We start from the raw sequence: 22936 nt of genomic DNA on the forward strand, positions 1-22936 counted from the left end.
ATACATATTTCTATTGCCTTAATCTGTATACTCGTACCATTGTACAGCGTTGTGCTATATCGTCTTCCTGCACCGTCAGTCGGGAACACGCTGGTTATGTAGGAATGTGCCCAATATTCTATATGTTTAGTTCATGTTTTGTCTGCATTACAGGAATGATTTGTGCGATTGCCACTAATCTACACTTTGTATTTATTTGGCAGCGGCAGATGAAGGAATGCATGGTGAGATTGATTTATTGTGAAATGCTGGGCTATGAAGCTTCGTTTGGATACATACACGCCATCAAACTGGCTCAGCAAGGGAACTTACTTGAAAAACGTGTCGGTATGTAACACTCTTGAATATTGCTCATAGTGTTCTGTAGGGACATGGGCAATTTATACTGATGTTCCTTGGGTTTTTCTAGCTAGTCTATAGAAAACTGCCTTTTTTTATCCTTAACCCCTTCACGACCTTTGACGGATCAATCCGTCATGGAGCGTGTGAGGTTAAGCCCCGCCCCCTGCCACCGGCAGGTTGCGGCGATCCGCGCACATATCAGCTTTTTTTTAACAGCTGACATGTGTGCCTGCATGTTCCGAGTGGAATCGCATTCCACCCGAAACATTTAACCCCTTACATCTCACTGCCAAAGTCTGGCAGTGAGATGTATATGCGCGTGGCCATGATTTTTACTTACCGCTGCCCCCACCGGAAGTCACGTGCGCGATCACGTGACTTTCGGTGGTTGCCATGGTAGCACAGGGTCATGTGACGACGCCTATAGCTAACATGACTCACTTCCTTTCAATGCCGGAATACAGCCAGCACAGAGAGTAAAGCACCGTATCTGCAGTTCTCAGCTCTGTAGCTGTGATCGGCAGATAGAGCAAAGCGATCGGATTGCTGATCGCTATAGCCCCCTAGGGGGACTAGTAAAATAAAAAAAGTAAAAAAAAAAAAAAGTTTAAAAAAATTAAAAAAACCTAAAAGTTCAAATCACCCCCCTTTCGCCCCATTGAAAATTAAAGGGTTAAAAAAATAAAAAAAAACCCACATATTTGGTATCGCCGCGTTCAAAAATGCCCGATCTATCAAAATATAAAATCAATTAATCTGATTGGTAAACGGCGTATCGGCAAAAAAATTCCAAACGCCAAAATTACGTTTTTTGGCCGCCGCAGGTTTTGCGCAAAATTCAATAACAGGCGATCAAAACGTAGCATCTGCGCAAAAATGGTACCACTAGAAACGACAGCTTGAGACGCAAAAAATAAGCTGTCACTGAGCCATAGATCTCGAAAAATGAGAACGCTACAGGTTTCAGAAAATGGCGTAAAACGTGCGACACTTTTATTGGACAAACTTGTGATTTTTTTTAACCCTTTAGATACAAGTAAACCTATTCATGTTTGGTGTCTACAAACTCGCACTGACCTCAGGCATCATACCCACACATCAGTTTCACCATATAGTGAACACTGTGAATAAAATATCACAAAAACTATTGTATGATCACACTTTTTTTGCAATTTTTCCGCACTTGGAATTTTTTTGCCGTTTTCCAGTACACCATGTGGTAAAAATTATGGTTTCTTTTAGAAGTACAACTCGTCCCGCAAAAAACAAGCCCTCATATGGCAAGATTAACAGAAAAATAAAAACGTTACGGCTCTCGGAAGAAGGGGAGCAAAAAACAAAAACGCAAAGTGCCCGGGGGCTGAAGGGGTTAAAGGGAATCTGTCAGCAGGTTTTTCACTATTAACCCCTTCACCCCTGGCCACTAAAACACCCTAATGACAGGGCCATTTTTTACAATTCTGACCAGTGTCACTTTGTCAGGTTATAAATCTGGAACGCTTCAACGGATCCTGGCGATTCTGACATTTCTCGTGACATATTGTACTTCATGTCAGTGGTAAATTTAGGCCGATATTTTTTGCGTTTATTTGTGAAAATTTTGGAAATTTTGCGAAAATTGTGAAAATTTCGCAATTTTCAAATTTTGAAAATGTATGCCCATAAATCTGAGAGATATGTCACACAAAATAGTTACGAAATAACATTTCCCACTTGTCTGCTTTACACCAGCGCAATTTTCGAAACAAATTTTTTTTCGTTAGGAAGTTAGAAGGGGTCACAATTTATCAGCAATTTCTTACTTTTCCAACAAAATTTACAAAATCTTTTTTTTTTTTTTTTTTTTTTTTGGGACCACGTCACATTTGAGGTGACTTTGAGAGGCCGAGGTGACAGAAAATACCCAAATTTGACCCCATTCTAAAATCTGCACCCCCCACACTGCTCAAAACCACATCCAAGAAGTTTATTAACCCATCAGGTGTTTCACAGTCAAAGCAATGTGGAAGGAAAAAAAAATGAAAATTTTACTTTTTAACACAAAAATGTTAATTTAGCAATAACATTTTGCATTTTCACAAGGGAGAAAAGAGTGCACCATACAATTTATTGCGCAATTTTTCTGGAGTACGCTAATACTTCATATGTGGTAAAAATCAATTGTTTGGGCGCACGGCAGAGCTCGTAAGGGAAGGAGCGCCATTTGAATTTTTGAATGCAAAATTAGCTGCACTCATTAGCGGACGCCATGTCAAGTTTGAAGACCCCCTGAGGTGCCTAAACAATGGAGCTCCCCCACAAGTGACCCCATTTTGGAAACTAGATCCCTCAAATAATTTTTCTAGATGTTTGGTGAGCACTTTGAACACCTGGGGGCTTCACAGAAGTTAACATTGAGCCGTGAAAAGAAAAAAATTTTTTTTACCACAAAACTGTTGCTTCAACTAGGTAGCTTTTTTTCACAAGGGTATCAGGAAAAACTGCACCATAAAATTTATCGTGCATTTTTTTCCTGAGTATGACGATACCTCATATGTGGTGGAAAGTAATTGTTTAGGCGCATGGTGGGGCTCGGAAAGAAGGAGCGCCATTTGACAGCAAAATTGGTTGGAATCATTAGCTAACGTAATGTTGCATTTTGAGACCCCCCCTGAGGTGCCAAAACAAAACAGCTCCCCCACAAGTGACCCCATTTTGGAAACTAGACCCCTCAAGGAATTCATCTAAATGTTTAGTGAGCCCCAAGGGGCTCCACAGAAGTTGATAATGTTGAGCCATGAATACAATACTTGACAAGCTGCCAGGTATACAGACCTCATGAATATCCTGGAATAACTGCTAGATCTGCAGCAGAGAAAACATTGATTTTATGAAAATGACAGCAAACAGCCCAGTAAGTGACATATTGCTGGAATCAGGAACCCTTATCTCTATACATTATGCTGCTCCCAGACGGTCTAGCGAAAACCTGGTGACAGATTCCCTTTAAGAAACCTTTCTGAATGTTTTTTCTTCAATGGATTTTCCATGATTGGAGAAAGATTAGAGGGGAAATGCTGTACAATAAAACTTGTCACTGGATAAATCTCCCTCTTCTGTGTTTCGGGTAGTCTGTATTCACTACAGTAATGATGACCTGCCAGTCTAAGTGCGGCGTGTCTCTAGTTTTGGCAGGGTATGGCATGATTGGCTGCAGTGCTGGGAGACTGGCAGGGATTGGGTCAGCAGGCTCTTCATATTAGGTCTTTGCTCATTTTATGTAATTCCCAGCTAATATTTTTTTTCGCACTTGCAAAACATCTGTAAACGTCCCCCATATTATGCCATTATTACTGACTAGAAGGTGGCCCGATTCTACGCATCGGGTATTCTAGAATTTACGTATTGTGTAGTTAATGTATGATTTTTGTTATATATATATATATAATGTTGTTGTGTGTAGTTACCAAGTGTTTGTGTAGGGGCTGTACATGTTCTGGGTGTTGTCTGGGTGTAGCGGGGGGTGAGAGCGGTGTTGTTTGTGTGTTGCGTTGTGTGTCGTTATTTGTGGAGCGCTGTGTGTCTGTATCGTTGTGTATGTGTGTTGCGCGGTTTGTGTGGGTGTGTGTGTTTTTGGGGGGAGGTATGTTTTGTGCAATGTGTGTGTTGTGCGGTATGTGCGTATATTTGTGTGTGCCGCGGTGTGTCTGAGTCTGAGTCTGAGTGTGAGTCTGAGTGGCGGCCAATCCGTGCGGGGGGGTCGGATCCGAGGCGAGCGGCCAATCCATGCGGGGGAGGAGCCGAGGCAAGGCGAGCGGCCAATCCGTGCGGGGGGCGGGGCCATGGCGAGCCCAGCGGCCAATCAGCTTTGTGTCACCGTAAGGACACTTAGTGTCACCGTAAGGACACAATTTTGGAGCAAGACAGACAGACAGACAGACAGACAGACAGACAGACAGACAGACAGACAGACAGACAGACAGACAGACAGACAGACAGACAGACAGACAGACAGACAGACAGACAGACAGACAGACAGACAGACAGACTGACAGACTAAGGCAATTATATATATAGATTACTGAACCACTGCTTCCACTCCGACTCCATGGCTTTTCAGAGTTACAGCTACTGCTAGATGACTACTAATTCATTAACACTTAATTCACTACAATGTTTATTGTCCTCCAGCCTAAGGCTGTGTTCATATCAGCGGAGTCGAGAGACCTGGACTGATTGCAGGTCTCTCCATCTGAACTTAGTGGTTATTAGGGACTACTACTTGGCTAAGAACTACCAGGCAAGTTGTTGCTAACTCCCTGCCTGTTGTGCCTGACGCTGATATCTGCTGGCACAGAGCAGTCACAAATTGCTCCTGCCGGCGATTAAGCGGCTTTGGCTGATGACATAACTATGACATGAACATCGACTTGTCTTCTGCTCGTCACTGTTGATGGGATGTGAGTGCCGATGGCAAGTTGATTGACAACCAGCTCACTGCTGCCTAACTGGGTAAAAACCGGCTGTCAATCGGTATTCATGCCCCATCGACAGAATAGCCGGAAGAGCTGCTCTGTTGACCTGACGCAGATGAATCACCACCAGGAACGGTGTGTGGCCATTCTTGCTGGCACAGATCAGTGCCAGGCACAACAGGCAGGTAGTTAGTAGCTTGCTGCCTGTTTGTTTTTAAGCCCATAGTAGAGAAAAAAAAATAGTCATCAGCAACATGTTTACAGCCTCAATTACACATTTGAGGCTGTAAGCTCGGATCAGGAGACCAGCCACCAGACCAGATATTGAGGTCCTTAAACAGACTGAAGTGCACTTGTGTGAACCCGGCCTAAAGGTCCAGTCACACTAAACAACTTACCAGCGATCCCAACAACGATAGGGATCGCTGGTAAGTTGCTAGGAGGTTGCTGGTGAGATGTCACACTGCGACGCTCCAGCGATCCCACCAGCAACCTGACCTGGCAGGGATTGCTGGAGCGTCGCTACACTAGTTGCTGGTGAGCTCACCAGCAACCAGTGACCAGCCCCCAGCGCCGCGTGGAAGATGCTACGCTTGGTAACTAAGGTAAATATCAGGTAACCAACCCGATATTTACCTTGGTTACCAGCTCACGCAGCTACACGTGCAGAGAGCAGGGAGCAGCGCACACCGCTTAGCGCTGGCTCCCTGCTCTCCTAGTACAGCACACATCGGGTTAATTACCCGATGTGTGCTGCAGCTACATGTGCACAGAGCAGGGAGCAGCGCACAATGCTTAGCACTGGCTCCCTGCTCTCCTAGCTACAGCACACATCGGGTTAATTAACCCGATGTGTCCTGCAGCTACACGTGCACAGAGCAGGAGCCGGCACTGACAGTGAGAGCGGCGGAGGCTGGTAACAAAGGTAAATATCGGGTAACCAAGGACAGGGCTTCTTGGTTACCCGATGTTTACATTGGTTACCACCCTCCGCAGAAGCCGGCTCCTGCTGCCTGCACATTTAGTTGTTGCTGTCTCGCTGTCACACACAGCGATCTGTGCTTCACAGCAGGACAGCAACAACTAAAAAATGGCCCAGGACATTCAGCAACAACCAACGACCTCACAGCAGGGGCCAGGTTGTTGCTGGATGTCACACACAGCAACATCGCTAGCAACGTCACAAAAGTTGTTCGTTAGCAGCGATGTTGCTAGCGATGTTGCTTAGTGTGACGGGGCCTTAACTCAATCATGCTAATAAATAGCTGAATAGTAGTGGTGATAAGAGAAGAACAAACAGGTGCAGGATCCCGTGCTACTCCTAAATTAGAAGAGTCACATGATGATCTAAAATGTCTCATGAAGACCGCCCTTGTAATTATGCGCTACTCTGATCTAGTAAGGCATGCTTGGGGGCTTCCCTGGATAATGTAATGCTGCTCTGTGCAAGTGACTCCCATTCTAACAGGGTCCAGCCATCCTGAAAGCTACAATGATGAATGGCCACCATGTACCACTAGCTGCTGCTCCAGGAACAATGCCTGACCGCATAAGTCTTGGTTTACAACAGCTGAAGGGGTTGCAGCTGACTATGGTGGCATTTATTTATGTAGCATGTGCTGCTAGGGACAGGCAAAATATACATGCTTTAATTGTGTTAACTATTTCTGGATCTTGACATCTGCTTTGTTTTTTTGCAGGCTACCTGGCAGTATCATTATTTCTACATGAAAACCACGAGTTGCTGCTTTTGCTTGTAAATACTGTTTTAAAGGTAAAATGAAGATCGAGATCTACTGTTGTACATGACCTCTTGTATTTGCCATGGATAGAAAGGAATCCCATGTCGGCACACTCAAACATCTGATACTAGATTGTAGTCAGAGGAGCATTGGGTGGCCTGTAAGGCTAGTTTCACACATTCAGCTTTTCGCCGGTTTGCCAGATTCGGCGCACGCCAGTACAGTATATACAGTACAATGACAGCGCGACAAGTAAGGAGAAACGTCCCCTCTTATAGACACCCTGGCCTCTCGCCTAGCCAGATCAGGTCTCCTGCTTTGCACTGATTAGAGGCAAACACCCCAAAACATAATGGCAAATGGTGTGTCTGGTTTTGCTTTTTATCCTAAGCCATGCAGTAAGGCTCGTTAAAAATGTATTGGCTTCTAGGATTGCTACTTCCAACAGATGGCACCACAGTCCTAGTCATCATCTTCTCTGAAGAATATTTGCAAAGTCTTAGATTTAAAGGTATTTTCCATCTTAACAACTGTTCTCACAAAACACCTCTCCTGATTAGTTGTCTGATAAGGCACCCAAGGGTTGATCATATATGGGTGGGTTTCTATTAATGTCTATGAATGGCTTTTATGGTTTTCAGTGTGTTGTCCTTCTTTTGTCATACATATTAAGTAATTTTAAATTAAAATATGCTTTACCTTTAAAGTATGGACACTTGTGAATGTAATGACAGTCTCAGCGTTCTAAGCTGTACTATGTTTATTGAGATGTAATGCACACATGCCGTCTCACAGGATTTACAGAGCACCAACCTTGTGGAGATGTGCATGGCACTGACGGTTGTGAGTCAGATATTTCCCCGGGAAATGATTCCTGCTGCGCTGCCACTCATCGAAGACAAGCTGCAGCATTCAAAGTAAGAAAACCTGTGTGTTTTTGTTCTGTTCTTGTGTGTACTTCTAACACTTAGCTCCATCTTTGTTACACAACCCCAGTTTGCTTCTGTTTCAAGACCTTCTGAAGGAGCACGGACTAACATGACTAGCGGGACTTGTATGAGTCGGCTTTTAAAAACCATTGGTTCTGGCCAATTTAAATTTGCTCCAAATGTCAAAGTATTTGTTTACTTAGGGAATACTGTTCTGATTGGCCTCCGTGACAACACAGCTTGTATTAAAGAGACCTTATCACCTCTAAAACATGCAATTTGCATGCAGATACAGTGGTAATCTGTAAGTAATCAGTGTTTGATTCATTTTAGGGTGGTTAACTGGAAGAACAGCTACTGGTAGAAAATGATTTTATCCTCCCTGCAGCCTTTTGCTACCAGTCATCAAGAAAGTCTAACAGTCACCACTCCCTACACAGTAAACAAGCTGGTATCTCTTTCTGTACATTGACTGACAGCCTGCTCTCCATGCACATAATAAGTAAACTCTCTATCAAAGTGCATGGTAGTGATTACATCGTGCTAACGGTGAAGTGAGCAGTGACTTTTACACCTCCTTGCACCAGCCTGATGAATGGAAGCGGGCAACTGCAGGAAGAATATAACTATTTTCTCCCAGTGGCCACTGCTCCAGTAAATCAGCCAAACATGATTTAAACACGATTTACTTGCAGTTTACGATTAATGCAGCTGGTAGATAACTATTTTGGAGGTGACTTTAAAGTCAATCTATCGCCAGCTTTTTGCTACCCCATCTGAGAACAGCATAATGTAGAGACAGAGACCCTAATTCCAGCGATGTGTCACTTACTGAGCTGTCTTGTCAGTTTAATAAAATCACGGTTTTCTCTGCTGCAGATCTAGCAGTTATACAGAGCTCATGAATGTGTTGGACTACCTCGCAGCATGACAAGTAGTCCTCTAATGATGATCTACTGCTGATTAAACAGTGATTTTATCAAACCTATACTAAGCAGCCCAGTAAGTGATACATCACTGGAATCAGGATCTCTGCCCCTGTTTATGCTGCTCTAAGATTAGGTGGCAAAAACTTGGTGACAAATTCTCTTCACGCTTTTAGGATCTTGTCTCAATGTGTTAGTTGTCAAATCTATGTTCAGATTTATAACTAGATGCTGGTAAGTCTGTGATTCACTTAGAGTGAGTTCAAGTCACCTGTGCACCATGACAGTAAATTATAACAAATATTTAAAAAAAAAGTGACCTGCACATCGAACAAGTGTGAATAGGTGCTAGCTGAAAAAAACATAGTAAATATAAGATGCATACAGCTGCACACTAAAAAGCCAACAATGTACAAGGGAACTCTGGTACTGCATTACTGCTATATGAAAAAATGAGATTTTTTGTTTAAGTATTGGCCAATTCATGTAAGCCCGGCAACAAACGGCATGGTAATCTCAATAATCCAGGTAATTAACTTAAATGCCACTATCTAGGTTAAAAACATCCGTGTCTGGGCAGCTAGACTAAAAAAATGTAACTTGAAATGCCACTATCTGGACTAACCTCCATGTCTGGGCAGCTAGACTCCTGCTATAAAGATTATTAATACAGCCTGGTTTATAGGGCAGAGTGCTCAGTCAGAAAGAAACTCACTACAAATATTTAAAAAAAACTGACCCGCAACAAATCATAACAACATGACCCGTAAATCATAAGTCACTTTTCCACCACCACCTTCCTAGTGCATCCTTTTTATCATACTTGTAAGAAACACCATAAATTAAGGTAGAAGTTCAGAACAATTGTTCTCTGCTGTCTTAGGTCAATCTAGTAAAGGGAAGCTATTAGCAGAAATTGAAAACCTGATGACAATAACCAAGAAATACCATAGTTTTACAGCATTGGGTTTTGCGAGAAGTCAACTCTGGTTTTCCCCTGCCCAGCTTGCCCACTTTTCTTCTGTTATGAATTAGACATTGACTGTTATTGAAGCCGTATAATGCTAAGATAAAACCTAGTTTAAAAAGCCAGCTGAGGACCATTCGGCTAAGCTGACTAGTCCAAGGCATGTCTCCGGCGACTTCTCCTAGCCATAGTCTTTTTGACTGACCAGTTTCTCCAGACATGCACACATATGGATGAAGAGCTACATCTAAAATATGCGATGGTTTCTGGACCTATTAGAAAATTAGTGACGTGTTCAGTATTTATTTCACCTGTTCTACAAATCTCTAAGTAAATATATTTCTAAAGATGTTATTGACATGAATTTCTCACCATATATAGGTAACAACCCATCCAATCCACACAGGCAAAGAAATTAAACCATAGATGTAAATAAATTTAGTGATGTGTGATAATGAGAAATGACACAGGGAAAAAGTATTGACAACGTAAAAAAGAGGTGAAAAAGCCATGGAAAGTCATGTCACCAGTTGAAATCTGTGGAGAGCTACAGAAAGACCTGGAATCAGCAGGTACAATTGTTTCAAAGAAAACAATAAGTAATGCACGCATCCTCCATGGCCTGTGTGCATGCTCACCACACAAGACTCCATCCTGAACAAAATGCATGTTCAAGCGCATCTAAAGTTTGCTCAACAACATTTAGACAAAACTGTGAAATGCTGAGAAAATAGTCTGGTCAGATGAGACCAAAATTTATTTTTTTGGATGGCATAATACACACCATGCTTGGAGGCCAAAAAGCACTGCATATGACCCCAAAAACATCATACTAACAGGGAAGTTTGGAGGTGGAAACATCATGGTATGGGGTATTTCTTTATCGTTCCTTTGGGAGACCCAGACCATGGAGCTTCTGCCTCCGGAGGACACACAAAGTACTACACTTAAAAGTGTAGCTCCTCCCTCTGAGCTTATACACCCCCTGGTAGCCAGTCCTAGCCAGTTTATTGCTTTGTGTCAGGAGGCATACATCCACACATGCATTCTCATCTGATTTGTTTGACTTTTGGAAAGAGTTTGAAGAAAAGCGGGTCCATGTCTGGACTCCCGGCATGTCCCTTCTCACCCCACTGTGTCGGAGGTGTTGTTAAGGTTGATTTACAAGGCTGCAGCCTTACATGCCGCGCTCCTTCACCATCCCTTCTGGGCTCTGGCTTGAAGTGGGAGCCAGCACGGTCTCCATGCCTGGCAGGAGTCCGGTCTCCATCCACAGCCCCTTGAGGATTCTGTTGGACCGGAGCACTCATCCCCAGGGATATGGCCCTGCGTCTCAGCAGCTAAGTACCTGAGACGTTTATTTTGGGGGTCCCGGTTCTTTATTGTAAGGGGAGAGTATGCTGTATGTGATTGTTTTAACTTTTCCGGCGGGTTCTCTAGCTTTTGCCTGAGAACCGCGCCGATGGTGCCTGCTTGTCGGCCTCGCCGCTTAAATTTAGGCCCCGGCTTCGCCGGAGGTCTAGTTTCATTTTCCTGCCCTCGCATGTCACTCAATCAGAGGGACAGGTTCGGCTCCTCCCGGCGGCCGTTCTACACAGGGGAGGGACACTCCCCATTGCTGGGGCGTCCCTCCTTCCCTGCAGGTCTCTATAGCCCTCCAGTTCCCGCTCTTTTATAGGAACGCCCTCTTCTCAGGCAGAGTTCACTCTGCTCTGGGACATCCTGCATTCTGCATGTCTGCTGAGGTGCTGCGACTGGGGGACCGGGCTTTGGGATCTGGAGGGCACACAACACCGCGCTCAGCGGTCTGGTAAGCCACAGCCAGTCTCCGGTTGTGGACCTCTGTATATTCTCCCTGGGGTTCATTCTCTGCAAAGCCCCCACTCCAGCAGCATGTCTCACACAAGGAGCAAGGCTCCAAAGCTTTATTCTGCATGCACTGCATGTAGGCTCCTGCTGCCTGAGCCGAGCATTTATCCACATTGTGATGTCTGCTCTAACTTGGCGGTGCTACAGCCTGGAGTCTCACCCCCAGTGGTCTCTCAGGCTGCTGCTGCACCTGTGACTGAACCCCCGGCCTGGGTAGAGTCCTTTTCTAGCTCCATATCCCAGTCATTTGCTGAGTCCATGGGACTTTTGTCCAGGACTTTGATGAATATGCATCAGCCTCCCTCACAGGGTGCCTCTAATACTCTTGACAGAGGACTCCTATCCTGTGACCTCCGTCCATCGGAGCTCACGGAGGATTCATCATCTGATCCCAGACCCCGTCCTTCTAAGAGAAGGCGCAGGGTTTCCTCCCCCTCCCCATCCCACGGCTCTGTCTCAAGAGCTGACTCTCTCAAGATGAGGAGGATGCCCTCACTGGGGGCTCGGAGGCTATGTATCCCATCGATTTCTCTGAGGGTGACTCAGATCTTAGTGATTTGATTGCTTCTATTAATTCTGTGCTGGATCTCAATCCGCCAGTGTCAGAGGAGCAACTCTCTTTGGCAGAAAAACATCTGTTTACCTCGCCTAAGAGAGTAAAGAGTGTGTTCTTTAACCACTCCAGTTTTCAGACCGCTGTGACCAAACCCAGGGCCTGCCCTGACAAACGCTTTCCAAAGCGTGGTTCTGATGACCGGTTTCCATTTCCACCTGAGGTGGTCAAGGAGTGGTCTCACTCCCCAAAGGTAGACCCTCCGGTGTCTAGGCTCTCAGCCTGGACCGTTGTGTCGGTGGCTGACGGCACCTCACTTAAGGATTCCACTGACCGTCAGATTGACCTTCTGGCCAAATCTGTGTATGAAGCTGCGGGGGCCGCGTTTTCCCCGACTTTTGCAGCAGTGTGGGCTCTCAAAGCCATCTCTGCTTCTCTAGAGGAGATGCATTCCCTCACCAAGGAATCTATGCCTGAGATGGTTACCTTAACTGCTCAGGCTTCAGCTTTTTCATCTTATGCCATGTCTGCCATGCTAGAGGCTGCTCACCGCACTGCGGTGGCTTCAGCTAATTCTCTTGTTATCCGTAGGATTTTGTGGCTTCGAGAGTGGAAGGCAGATGCTTCTTCCAAGAAGTTTCTTGCTGGGCTCCCTGTTTGCTGGTTCACGGCTGTTTGGTGAACAGCTGGATGAAATCATTAAAGAAGCTACTGGCGGGAAGAGTACTTCCATGTCACAAACCAAGACCAGGAAACCCGCCCAGGGTAGGAATCAATCGAGGTTTTGTTCCTTTCGTTCCTCCAACTGGTCATCCTCTAAGCCTTCCGCCTCGTCCGCTAACTCAGCCAAGGATCAGAAATCCAACTGGCGCCCAAAAGCGCGTCCGCAGAAGACCGCAGGAGGTTCTGCCACTATGGCAGCTTCCTCATGACTCTCGGCCCGCTCCAGCCACGTCCTTAGTCGGTGGCAGGCTCTCCCACTTTGGCGACGCTTGGTTAAAGCAAGTCTCCGATCAGTGGGTGAGAGAGATCATCTCTCACGACTACAGGATAGAATTCTCTTCCAGCCCTCCAAACAGATTTTTTTCTCTCAACTCCCCCCTGCTCCAAGGCCGCCGCCTTGGAGCAGGCCGTGGCGTCCTTGCAGGCAAACGGAGTGATTCCCCAGTTCCCGCTCAGGAACGGTTCAGAGGTTTTTACTCAAATCTCTTCCTAGTTCCAAAAAAGGACGGTACCTTCCAGCCCATCCTGAATCTCAAGCTTCTCAACAAGCATGTCCGGGTGCGGCATTTTCGCATGGAGTCTCTGCGATCAGTCATTGCCTCTATGACCCAAGGGGAGTTCCTGGCGTCCATCGACATCAGAGATGCCAATCTGCATGTGCCAATCGCAGTGTCACATCAGCGTTGGTTACGTTTTGCGATAGGAGAGGATCATTTCCAATTCGTGGCTCTCCCCTTCGGGTTAGCCACGGCCCCTCGGGTATTCAGCAAGGTCATGGCGGCAGTGATTGCGGTTCTGCACCTCCAGGGGTTAGCAGTGCTTCCTTATCTGGACGACCTTCTGGTCAAGGGTACATCCAGCGCAGACTGTCAGCGGAGTGTTTCGCTCACTCTCGCCACCCTAGCCCAATTCGGGTGGATTGTCAATCTTCCCAAATCCACTCTGACTCCGACCCAGAGTCTCACGTACCTAGGGATGCAGTTCGAGACTTTGCCGGCACTTGTGTAGTTGCCCTTAATCAAACAGCAGTCTCTCCGGCTAGCGGTGCGCTCTCTCCTGAGGCCCCGCCGTTATTCCCTCAGGCGCCTGATGCAGGTGCTGGGTCAAATGGTGGCCTCCATGGAGGCGGTTCCCTTTGCCCAGTTCCATCTGCGTCCTCTGCAGATGGACATTCTCCGCTGTTGGGACAAGCGGCCTTCCTCCTTACAGAGGTTAGTGGCTCTGTCGCCACGGACCAGGAGCTCTCTTCAGTGGTGGCTTCGACCCCTCTCCCTGTCCCAAGGGCGCTCCTTCCTGACTCCGTCCTGGGTGATTCTCACCACGGATGCTAACCTATCCGGCTGGGGAGCGGTACATCACCACCACAGAGCACAGGGCACTTGGACTCCGTCCGAGTCAGCCCTTTCAATCAATGTGCTGGAAACCAGAGCTGTGCTTCTAGCTCTCCTAGCCTTTCACCACCTGTTGGCGGGCAGGCACATTCGAGTCCAGTCAGACAACGCGACAGCGGTTGCCTACATCAATCACCAAGGCGGGACACGCAGCCGCCTGGCAATGTTGAGGTCCAACGCATTCTTCAATGGGCGGAGGACTCCAAGTCCACCATATCCGCAGTCCACATCCCTGGCATAGAAAACTGGGAGGCAGATTATCTCAGCCATCAATCCGTGGACGGCGGCGAGTGGTCCCTGCACCCGGCAGTGTTTCAGTCAATCTGCCGCAAGTGGGGCACTCCGGACTTGGACCTAATGGCATCCCGTCACAACAACAAGGTTCCGGTTTACGTGGCTCGCTCCCACGATCCTCAGGCCTTCGCCGCCGACGTTCTGGTTCAAGGCCTGGTCCCAGTTTCGTCTGTCCTACGTGTTTTCCCCTCTAGCTCTCTTGCCCAGAGTCCTGCGCAAGATCAGAATGGAGGGCCGTCGAGTCATCCTCATTGCACCGGACTGGCCCAGGCCAGCTTGGTATCCAGACCTGCTCCAACTGTCCGTGGAGATGCCGTGGCATCTTCCGGACCGTCCAGACCTGCTCTCGCAAGGTCCGTTTTTCCGCCCGAATTCTGCGGCCCTCAAATTGACGGCGTGGCTCTTGAGTCCTGGATTTTGACGGCTTCTGGTATTCCTCCTGAAGTCATCTCCACTATGACTCGGGCCCGTAAGTCTTCCTCCGTCAAGATCTATCACAGGACTTGGAAAATTTTCCTGTCCTGGTGTCGCTCTTCCGACCATTCTCCTTGGCCATTCTCGTTGCCGACCCTTTTGTCTTTTTTTACAGTCCGGTCTGCAGCTAGGACTGTCCCTCAACTCTCTCAAGGGACAAGTCTCAGCTCTATCAGTGCTGTTCCAGCGGCGTCTCGCCCGGCTGGCTCAGGTCCGCACCTTCATGCAAGGTGCGTCTCACATCATTCCGCCTTATCGGCGGCCCTTGGATCCCTGGGACCTTAACTTGGTCCTCACGGTATTGCAGAAACCCCCTTTCGAGCCCCTTAGGGAGGTTTCTTTGTATCGTCTTTCTCAGAAAGTGGCCATTCTGGTTGCCATAACTTCTCTCAGGAGAGTCTCTGATTTGGCTGCGCTCTCCTCGGAGTCACCTTTTTTGTTTTTTCACCAAGACAAGGTAGTTCTCCGTCCGACCCCGGACTTTCTTCCTAAGGTGGTCTCTCCCTTCCACCTTAACCAGGATATTTCCTTGCCTTCCTTCTGTCCGGCCCCTGTTCATCGCTTTGAGAAAGCGCTGCATACTCTAGATCTGGTGCGTGCTCTCCGGATTTATGTGTCTCACACCGTTCCGCTTAGGCGGTGCACCTCTCTTTTTGTGCTAACCACAGGGCGGCGCAAGGGTCTCTCTGCTTCTTAGCCGACCTTGGCCCGTTGGATTAGATCGACCATTTCGGACGCCTACCAGACTACTCAGGTGCCTCCCCCGCCGGGGATCAAGGCACTCGACCAGAGCTGTCGGTGCCTCTTGGGCTTTTAGGCACCAGGCTACGGCTCAACAAGTCTGTCAGGCTGCCACTTGGACTAGCCTGCATACCTTTTCGAAGCACTACCAAGTGCATGCTCATGCTTCGGCAGATGCGAGCTTGGGCAGACGCATCCTTCAGGCGGCTGTCACCCACTTGTGAAGTTAGGCTCCGCCTACTTCTTAGTTTTTTCTGTTTATTCCCACCCAGGGACAGCTTTGGAACGTCCCATGGTCTGGGTCTCCCAAAGGAACGATAAAGAAAAAGAGAATTTTGTTACTTACCGTAAATTCTTTTTCTTATAGTTCCGTATTGGGAGACCCAGCTCCCTCCCTGTTGCCTGTTGGCAATTTTCTTGTTCCGTGTGTTCTCACCGGCTGTTGTCGTGGACAGAGTCTCCGGTTGTTCCGGTTCTTACTCGGTTCTACTTGTGGGTGGCTATTCTCCTTCAGCTTTTGCACTAAACTGGCTAGGACTGGCTACCAGGGGGTGTATAAGCTCAGAGGGAGGAGCTACACTTTTAAGTGTAGTACTTTGTGTGTCCTCCGGAGGCAGAAGCTAAACACCCATGGTCTGGGTCTCCCAATACGGAACTATAAGAAAAAGAATTTACGGTAAGTAACAAAATTCTCTTTTTTTTCAACATACAGCACTAGCAAATTTCACATAATTGAAGTAAGAATGGACAAATGTACAGAGACATTCTTTATATAAATGTGCTGCCATCTACAAGGATGATGAAGATGAAACGAGGGTGGACATTTCAGCAAGACAAAGACTTTCAAACACACAGCCAAGGAAAATCTCTCAATTGGTTTCAGAGAGAGAAAATAAAACTGCTGGAATGGCCGAGCTGATCACCTGACCTGAATCCAATAGAAAATTTAGGGAACGAACTAAAGCTCAGAAACTAGTTCATTGAGGGATATGAAGAAAGTGTGCATAAAAAGAAAAAAAAAAATCACACCTGAGCAATGCATGTGACTAGTTTCCACATACAGGAGGCCTTTTGAAAAGCCAATACAGTGGAACCTTGCTTAACGAGTAACCCAGTTAACGAGAATTTCGTTTAACAAGCAAAGCTTTCTGTAAATTTGTAACTCGGTTTACGAGAAAGCTTTGCTGTACGAGCAAAATACTCACCGCACACACTTCCGGTTCCGTACATCCACTGCGCTCTAACCCGCACTTGCAGTCCACACAAGCACGCACAAAACACGCACAAAACACGCACGCACACACATACAGTATTATGCTCACCTTACCTTCCGTTCCATCGCTGGCCTCATGGTTCTTGTAGTTCGCCGATACATCACGACGAGGGAGGAATCCTCACGGCGAACTATAAGATCCAGGAGGCCGGCGATGGAACGGAAGGTAAGGTGAGCATAATATGTGTACCTACCGTTTTATCGCCGACCTCCTGGGTCCTATAGTTGGCCGGTATTGGCTGTGCATCGGCAACCATAGCGACGAAGCAGGAACTTCCTCTGTCACCGCTACTCAAAGGCAGCGCGCTGACCAATCAGAGGCAAGCGGCTCCTGCCTTTGACTTCAGCGCTATGGGTGCGGAAATTCCTCCCTCGTCGTGATGGTAACCCGATACACATCCCGTACTAGCGAACAGCAAGTCCCAGGAGACCGGCGATGGAACGGAAGGTAAGGTGAGCATAATGTGTGTTTGTGTGTGAGTTTGTGCGTGTGTGGAATGACACAATAGGGGACCAGGATGGGACATTTAACAAGTTGTGGAAGGAATTGTCTGCATTGGAATGATTTCCTATGGGAAATCTTGCTTTGCTGAATGAGTAACTTGGTTAACAAGCACAGTCCCAGAACGGATTGTTCTAGTTAACCAAGGTTCCACTATACAGCCTTGTACAAAGTATTAAATAAATCTCAGCAACTGTGTTCAATACTTTTTTCCTGTGTTATGTCTCATTATTATACGAAGGACATCTATGGTTTCATTTTTTTTTTTTTGCCTATGTGGATTGGATGGGTTGTTACTGACATCTGGTGAGAAATTCATATCAATAGCATCTCTAGAAATATATATACTTAAAAAATTGGTGATGTGTTAAATAATTTTCTTCATCGTTCCTTATGGGAGACCCAGACCATGGGTGTATAGCTTCTGCCTCCGGAGGACACACAAAGTACTACACTCAAACGTGTAGCTCCTCCCTCCTAGCATATACACCCCCTGGTAGCCAGTCCTAGCCAGTTTCAATGCTTTGTGTTCAGGAGGTCACACACACACATGCATTCTCTGATTTTTGATTTTTGATTTTTTGGATTTCAAAGATTTGGAAGAAAAGCGGGTCCAGTCTGGACTCCCGGCATGTCCCTTCTCACCCCACTGTGTCGGCTGTGCTGTTAAGGTTGATTTTACAAGGCTGGAGCCTTCACATGCCGCGCTCCTTCACCATCCCCTGGGGCTCTGGCTTGAAGTGGGAGTCATCACGGTTCTCACTGTTTTGCAGGAGACCGGTCTCCATCCGCAGCCCTTTCAGGATCCTGCCGGACGGAGCGCTCACCTCCCAGGGACCTGGCACCTGCGTCTCACAAGCTAAGTACTGAGACGTTTTTACCACAGAAAGTGGTCTTTCCAGGGGTCCCTTGTACTTTATTTATTGGGGAGATTGTTTTTTATGACTGTGTTAACATTTCCGGCCGGTTCTCCAGTTTTCACTGGAGAACCGTGCCGATGGTGCCTGCACGCTGGCCGCATGTTTAAATCTAGGCCCCGGCTTCGCCTGAGGCCTAGTTTCGGTTTTCACTGCCCCTGCATGTCAGTCATGCAGAGGGACAGTGCGTCTCCGCCCAGCGGCTGTTCAGCACAGGGAACGGACACTCCTCACTGAGGAAAGATTCCCTCCCCTGTATACCTCATTTGCCCGCTCTCAGAGTAGGCCCCGCCCCCTCTCCTCGCTCCGGTCGCCATTTTCTCAGCGTTCTCAATGTCTGCATAGGCACAGAGATACCACATTGTGACAAATGGGGGCCTGGGCTAGGGGACTGGAGGGCACAGAAATGTATGTTAAACGGTCTGGCAAGCCACAACCTCCGGTTGTGCAGATGCTTATATTCTCTGTTTATATACTCTGCTGGGGGTCATTCTGGACAGAGTCCCCACTTCTGCAGCATGTCTCACATCAGAGCAAGGCTGCAAGGCTGTTCTTACTATGCACTGCATGTAGACTCGTACTGCCTGTACCGAGCACATAAACACTCAGCCTGGAGGCTCATCAGTGGTCCCTCCAGCTGCTCCGGTGGTGCTGAGCATGCATTAGCCCCCTTCTCAGGGCGCTTCTGCTGCTACGGCTCGCTCAGCAACGCTCACAGGGAACTCTTCATCTGGTCTCAGACCCCGTCCTTCTAAAATGGAGACGCAGGGTCCCCTGTCCTTCCCCGTCCCGCAGCTCTGATTCACGAGCTGACTCACTGGACGAGGAGGATGTCTTTACTAGGGGCTCGGACGCTACTTCATGTACCATTGATCTGTCCGAAGGTGATGCAGATGCTAATGATTTGATTGCGTCCATTATATTTGTACTGGACCTCAATCCGCCTGTATCAGGGGAGCATCCCCCTCTGGCAGTAAGGCATCAGTATACCTTAAAGAGAACAAGGAGTGTGTTCCTTAACCACTCCAGTTTTCAGCCCACTGTGACCAAGCCCAGAGCCTGTCCTGACAGACGCTCCAAAAGCGTGGTTCTGATGACTGTTTCCCCCTTCCACCAGAGGTGGTCAAGGAGTGGGCTCATTCACCAAGGGTGGTCCCTCTGGTGTCTAGACTTTCAGCCCGGATAGTTTTATCAGTGGCTGACGGCACCTCTCTAAGGATCCCACTGTACATTAATTCTGTACTGGACCTCAATCCGCCAGTATCAGAGGAGCAACCCTCTCTGGCAAAAAGGCACCAGTTTACCTTGCCTAAGAGAACAAGGAGTGTGTTCCTTAACCACTCCAGTTTTCAGGCCACTGTGACCAAGCCCAGGGTCTGCTCTGACAAACGCTTCCCAAAGCGTGGTTCTGATGACAGTTTTCCCCTTCCACCAGAGGTGGTCAAGGAGTGGGCTCATTCACCAAAGGTGGTCCCTCCGGTGTTTAGACTCTCAGCCTGGACCGTTGTATCAGTGGCTGATGGCTCCTCGCTTAAGGTTTTGCTGTCCGCCAGGTTGTCCTTCTGGCCAAATCTGTATGGAGGCGGCAGGGGCCTCGTTCTCCCCAGATTTTGCAGCAGTGCGGGCTTTCAAAGTCATCTCTGCTTCTCTAGAGGAGATGCATTCCCTCACAGGGACTCTATGCCCGAAATGGTTGCCTTAACTTCCAGACTTTAGTCTTTTCATCCTATGCCATGTCTGCCATGCTGGAGACTCTCACCGCACTGCGGTGGCCTCGGCTAATTTCCTCGCTATACGCAGGCTCCTGTGGCTTCGGAAGTGGAAGGCAGATGCTTCTAAAGAAGTTCCTTGCTGGGCTCCCTTTTGCTGGGACCAGACTATTCGGGAACAACTGGATGAAATTATTAAGGAAGCTCTTGGCGGGAAGAGTTCTTCCATGCCACAAACCTGTCCAGGGCAGGAATCAGTCGAGGTTTCGTTCTTTTCGTTCCTCCATCTGATCGTTCTCTAAGCCCTCGGCCTCGTCCACTAGCTCAGCCAAGGATCGTAAACCCAAATGGCGCACGAAGCCGCGTCCTCAGAAGACCGCAGGAGATGCTGCCACTAAGTCAGCCTCCTCCTGGCTATCTGGCCACGCCAGCAACGTCCTTGGTCGGTGGCAGGCTCTCCCACTTTGGCGACGTATGGTTTTTAACACGTCTCCGATCAGTGGGTGCGAGATACCATCTCCCACGGCTACAGGATAGAATTCTATCCAGCCCGCCAAACAGATTTTTTCTGTCAACTCCCCCCTGCTCCAAGGCCGCTGCCTTCTCACAGGCTGTGGCATTCCTGCAGGCCAAGGGAGTAATTGTAACGGTTCCCGACTGGGAACGGTTCTGAGATTTCTGCTTAAATCTATTCCTAGTCCCCGAAGAGGGCGGTGCCTTCCGACCTGGATCTCAAGCTTCTCATGCATGTTCAGGTGCGGCATTTTCGCATGGAGTCTCTGCGATCAATCAATGACCCAAGGAGACTCCCTAGCATCCATCGACATCAGAGATGCCTATCTGCATGTGCCAATCGCAGTTTCACACCAGCGTTGGCTACGTTTTGCAATCAGAGTGGTCCAATTCGTGGCTCTTCCCTTGGGGTTAGCCACGGCCCCTCGAGTATTCTCTAGGTCGGGGCAGCTGTGATTGCGGTCCTGCACCTTTAGGGGTTGGCAGTGATCCTTTTGTCCTGGACGGCCTTCTAGTCTGGGCTTTATCCAGTGCAGACTGTTAGCGGAGTGCCTCGCTCACTCTCGCCACTCTAACCAATTCGGGTGGCTTGTCATTCTGTCGAAGTCCACTCTGACTTCGACCCAGAAGTTCACGTACCCAGGGACGCAATTCGAGACTCTGTCGGCACTTGTGAAGCTGCCCTTAGTCAAACAGCAGTCCCTCCGCTGGCGGTCGACGTCGTTCCATCAGGCACCTAATACAGGTGCTGGATCAGATGGTGGTGTCAATGGAAGCGATTCCCTTGCCCAGTTCCATCTGCGTCCTCTGCGGCTGGATATTTTCCGCTGTTGGAACAAGCGGACTTCCTCCTTCCACGGGGTGGTGGCTTCGCCACAGACCAGGGGCTCGTTTCAGTGGTGGCTTCGGCCCCTCTGTCTCAGGGACGCTCCTTCCTGGCCCCGTCCCGGGTGATCCTCACCAGGATGCTAGTCTATCCGGCTGGGGAGCAGTATATCTCCACCATGGAGCGCAGGGCACTTGGACTCTGTCCGAATCAGCCCTCTGGATCAATGTGCTGGAAATCAGAGCTGTGTTTCTAGCTCTCTAAGCCTTTCACCATCTGTTGGTGGCCAGGCACATTCGAGTCCAGTCAGACAACGCTACAGCGTTTGCCTACATCAACCTCCAGGGCGGGACACTCAGCCGCCTGGCAATGTTGGAGGTTCATCGCATTCTTCAGTGGACGGAGGACTCCTAGTCCACCATATCTGCAGCCCACATCCCAGACGTGGAAAACTGGGAGGCAGATTATCTCAGCCGTCAAACCGTGGCTCCACGATCCTCAGGTTTTTGCGGCAGACGCACTGGTTCAAGTTTGGTCCCAGCTTCGTCTGTCTTACGTGTTTCACCCTCTAGTTGTTGCCCAGAGTCCTGCGCATGATCAGAAAGGAGGGCCGTCGGGTCATTCTCATTACTCCAGACTGACCCAGGCAAGCTTGGTACCCTGACCTGCTCCGTCTGTCCGTAGAGGTGCCATGGCATCTCCCGCACTGTCCAGACCTTCTCTCACGAGGTCCGTCTTTCCGCCAGAATCCTGCGGCTCTCAGATTGACGGCGTGGCTTTTGAGTCCTGGATCTTGACGACTTCTGGTATGCCTCCTGAAGTCATCTCCACTATGACTCGAGCTCGGAAGTATCCTTTGGCCTTTTTGGCCTTGCCGACCCTCCTGTCCCTTCTACAGTCCGGTCTGCAGCTAGGACTATCCCTCAATTCCCTTAAGGGACAGGTCTCGGCTCTGTCAGTGTTGTGCCAGCGGCGTATCGCCCGGCTGGCTCAGGTGCGCTCCTTCATGCAGGGCGCATCTCACATCATTCCGCCTTACCGGCGGCCTTTGGAGCCCTGGGACCTTAATCCGGTCCTCACGGCTTCCGGAAACCCCCCTTTGAGCCTCTTAGGGAGGTTTCTTTGTTTCGTCTTTCACAGAAAGTGGTCTTTCTAGTGGCCATAACTTCCCTCAAGAGAGTCTCTGTTTTGGCTGCACTCTCTTCGGAGTCACCCCTTTTTTGGTTTTTCATCAAGACAAGGTGGTTCTCCGTCCGACTCCGGACTTTCTCCCTAAGGTGGTTGCTGCTTCCACCATTAACCGGGGCATTTTCCCTGCCTTCCTTTTGTCCGGCTCCTGTTCATCGCTTTGAAAAGGCGTTGCATACTCTGGATCTGGTGCGGGCGCTCCGGATCTATGTGTCTCGCACTGCTGTTCTTAGGCGGTGCACCTCTCTTTTGTGCTGACCACTGGTCAGCGTAAGGGCCTCTCGGCATCTAAGCCGACCCTGGCTCGTTGGATTAGGTCGGCCATTTCCGATACCTACCAGTGTACTCAAATGCCTCTCCCGCCGGGGATCAAGGCACACTTAACCAGAGCTGTCGGTGCCTCTTAGGCTTTCAGGCCCAGGCTACGGCTCAGCAGGTCTGTCAGACTGCCATTTGGATTAGTCTGCATACCTTTTCGACGCACTACCAAGTGCATGCTCATGTTTCGGCAGATGCGAGCTTGGGCAGACGCATCCCTTCAGGCGGCTGTCGCCCATTTGTGAAGTTAGGTTTCGCCTACTTCTCAGTTTTTCTGTTTATTCC

General features: G+C 48.4%; 1 protein-coding gene across 1 annotated transcript in view; it reads left to right on the plus strand.

Moving 5' to 3' along the window:
- Nucleotides 1-22936, plus strand: part of AP4E1 (adaptor related protein complex 4 subunit epsilon 1) — a 163672-nt gene that overhangs the window by 11852 nt on the left and 128884 nt on the right. Inside the window, exons 3-5 of the mRNA XM_075342741.1 lie at nt 204-327; nt 6497-6570; nt 7334-7455. Of these exons, the coding sequence (XP_075198856.1) occupies nt 204-327; nt 6497-6570; nt 7334-7455 (320 nt within the window). The remainder of the gene's footprint in view (nt 1-203; nt 328-6496; nt 6571-7333; nt 7456-22936) is intronic.

Source organism: Anomaloglossus baeobatrachus, chromosome 4, assembly GCF_048569485.1.
Source record: "Anomaloglossus baeobatrachus isolate aAnoBae1 chromosome 4, aAnoBae1.hap1, whole genome shotgun sequence".
Taxonomy (NCBI): Eukaryota; Metazoa; Chordata; class Amphibia; order Anura; family Aromobatidae; genus Anomaloglossus; species Anomaloglossus baeobatrachus.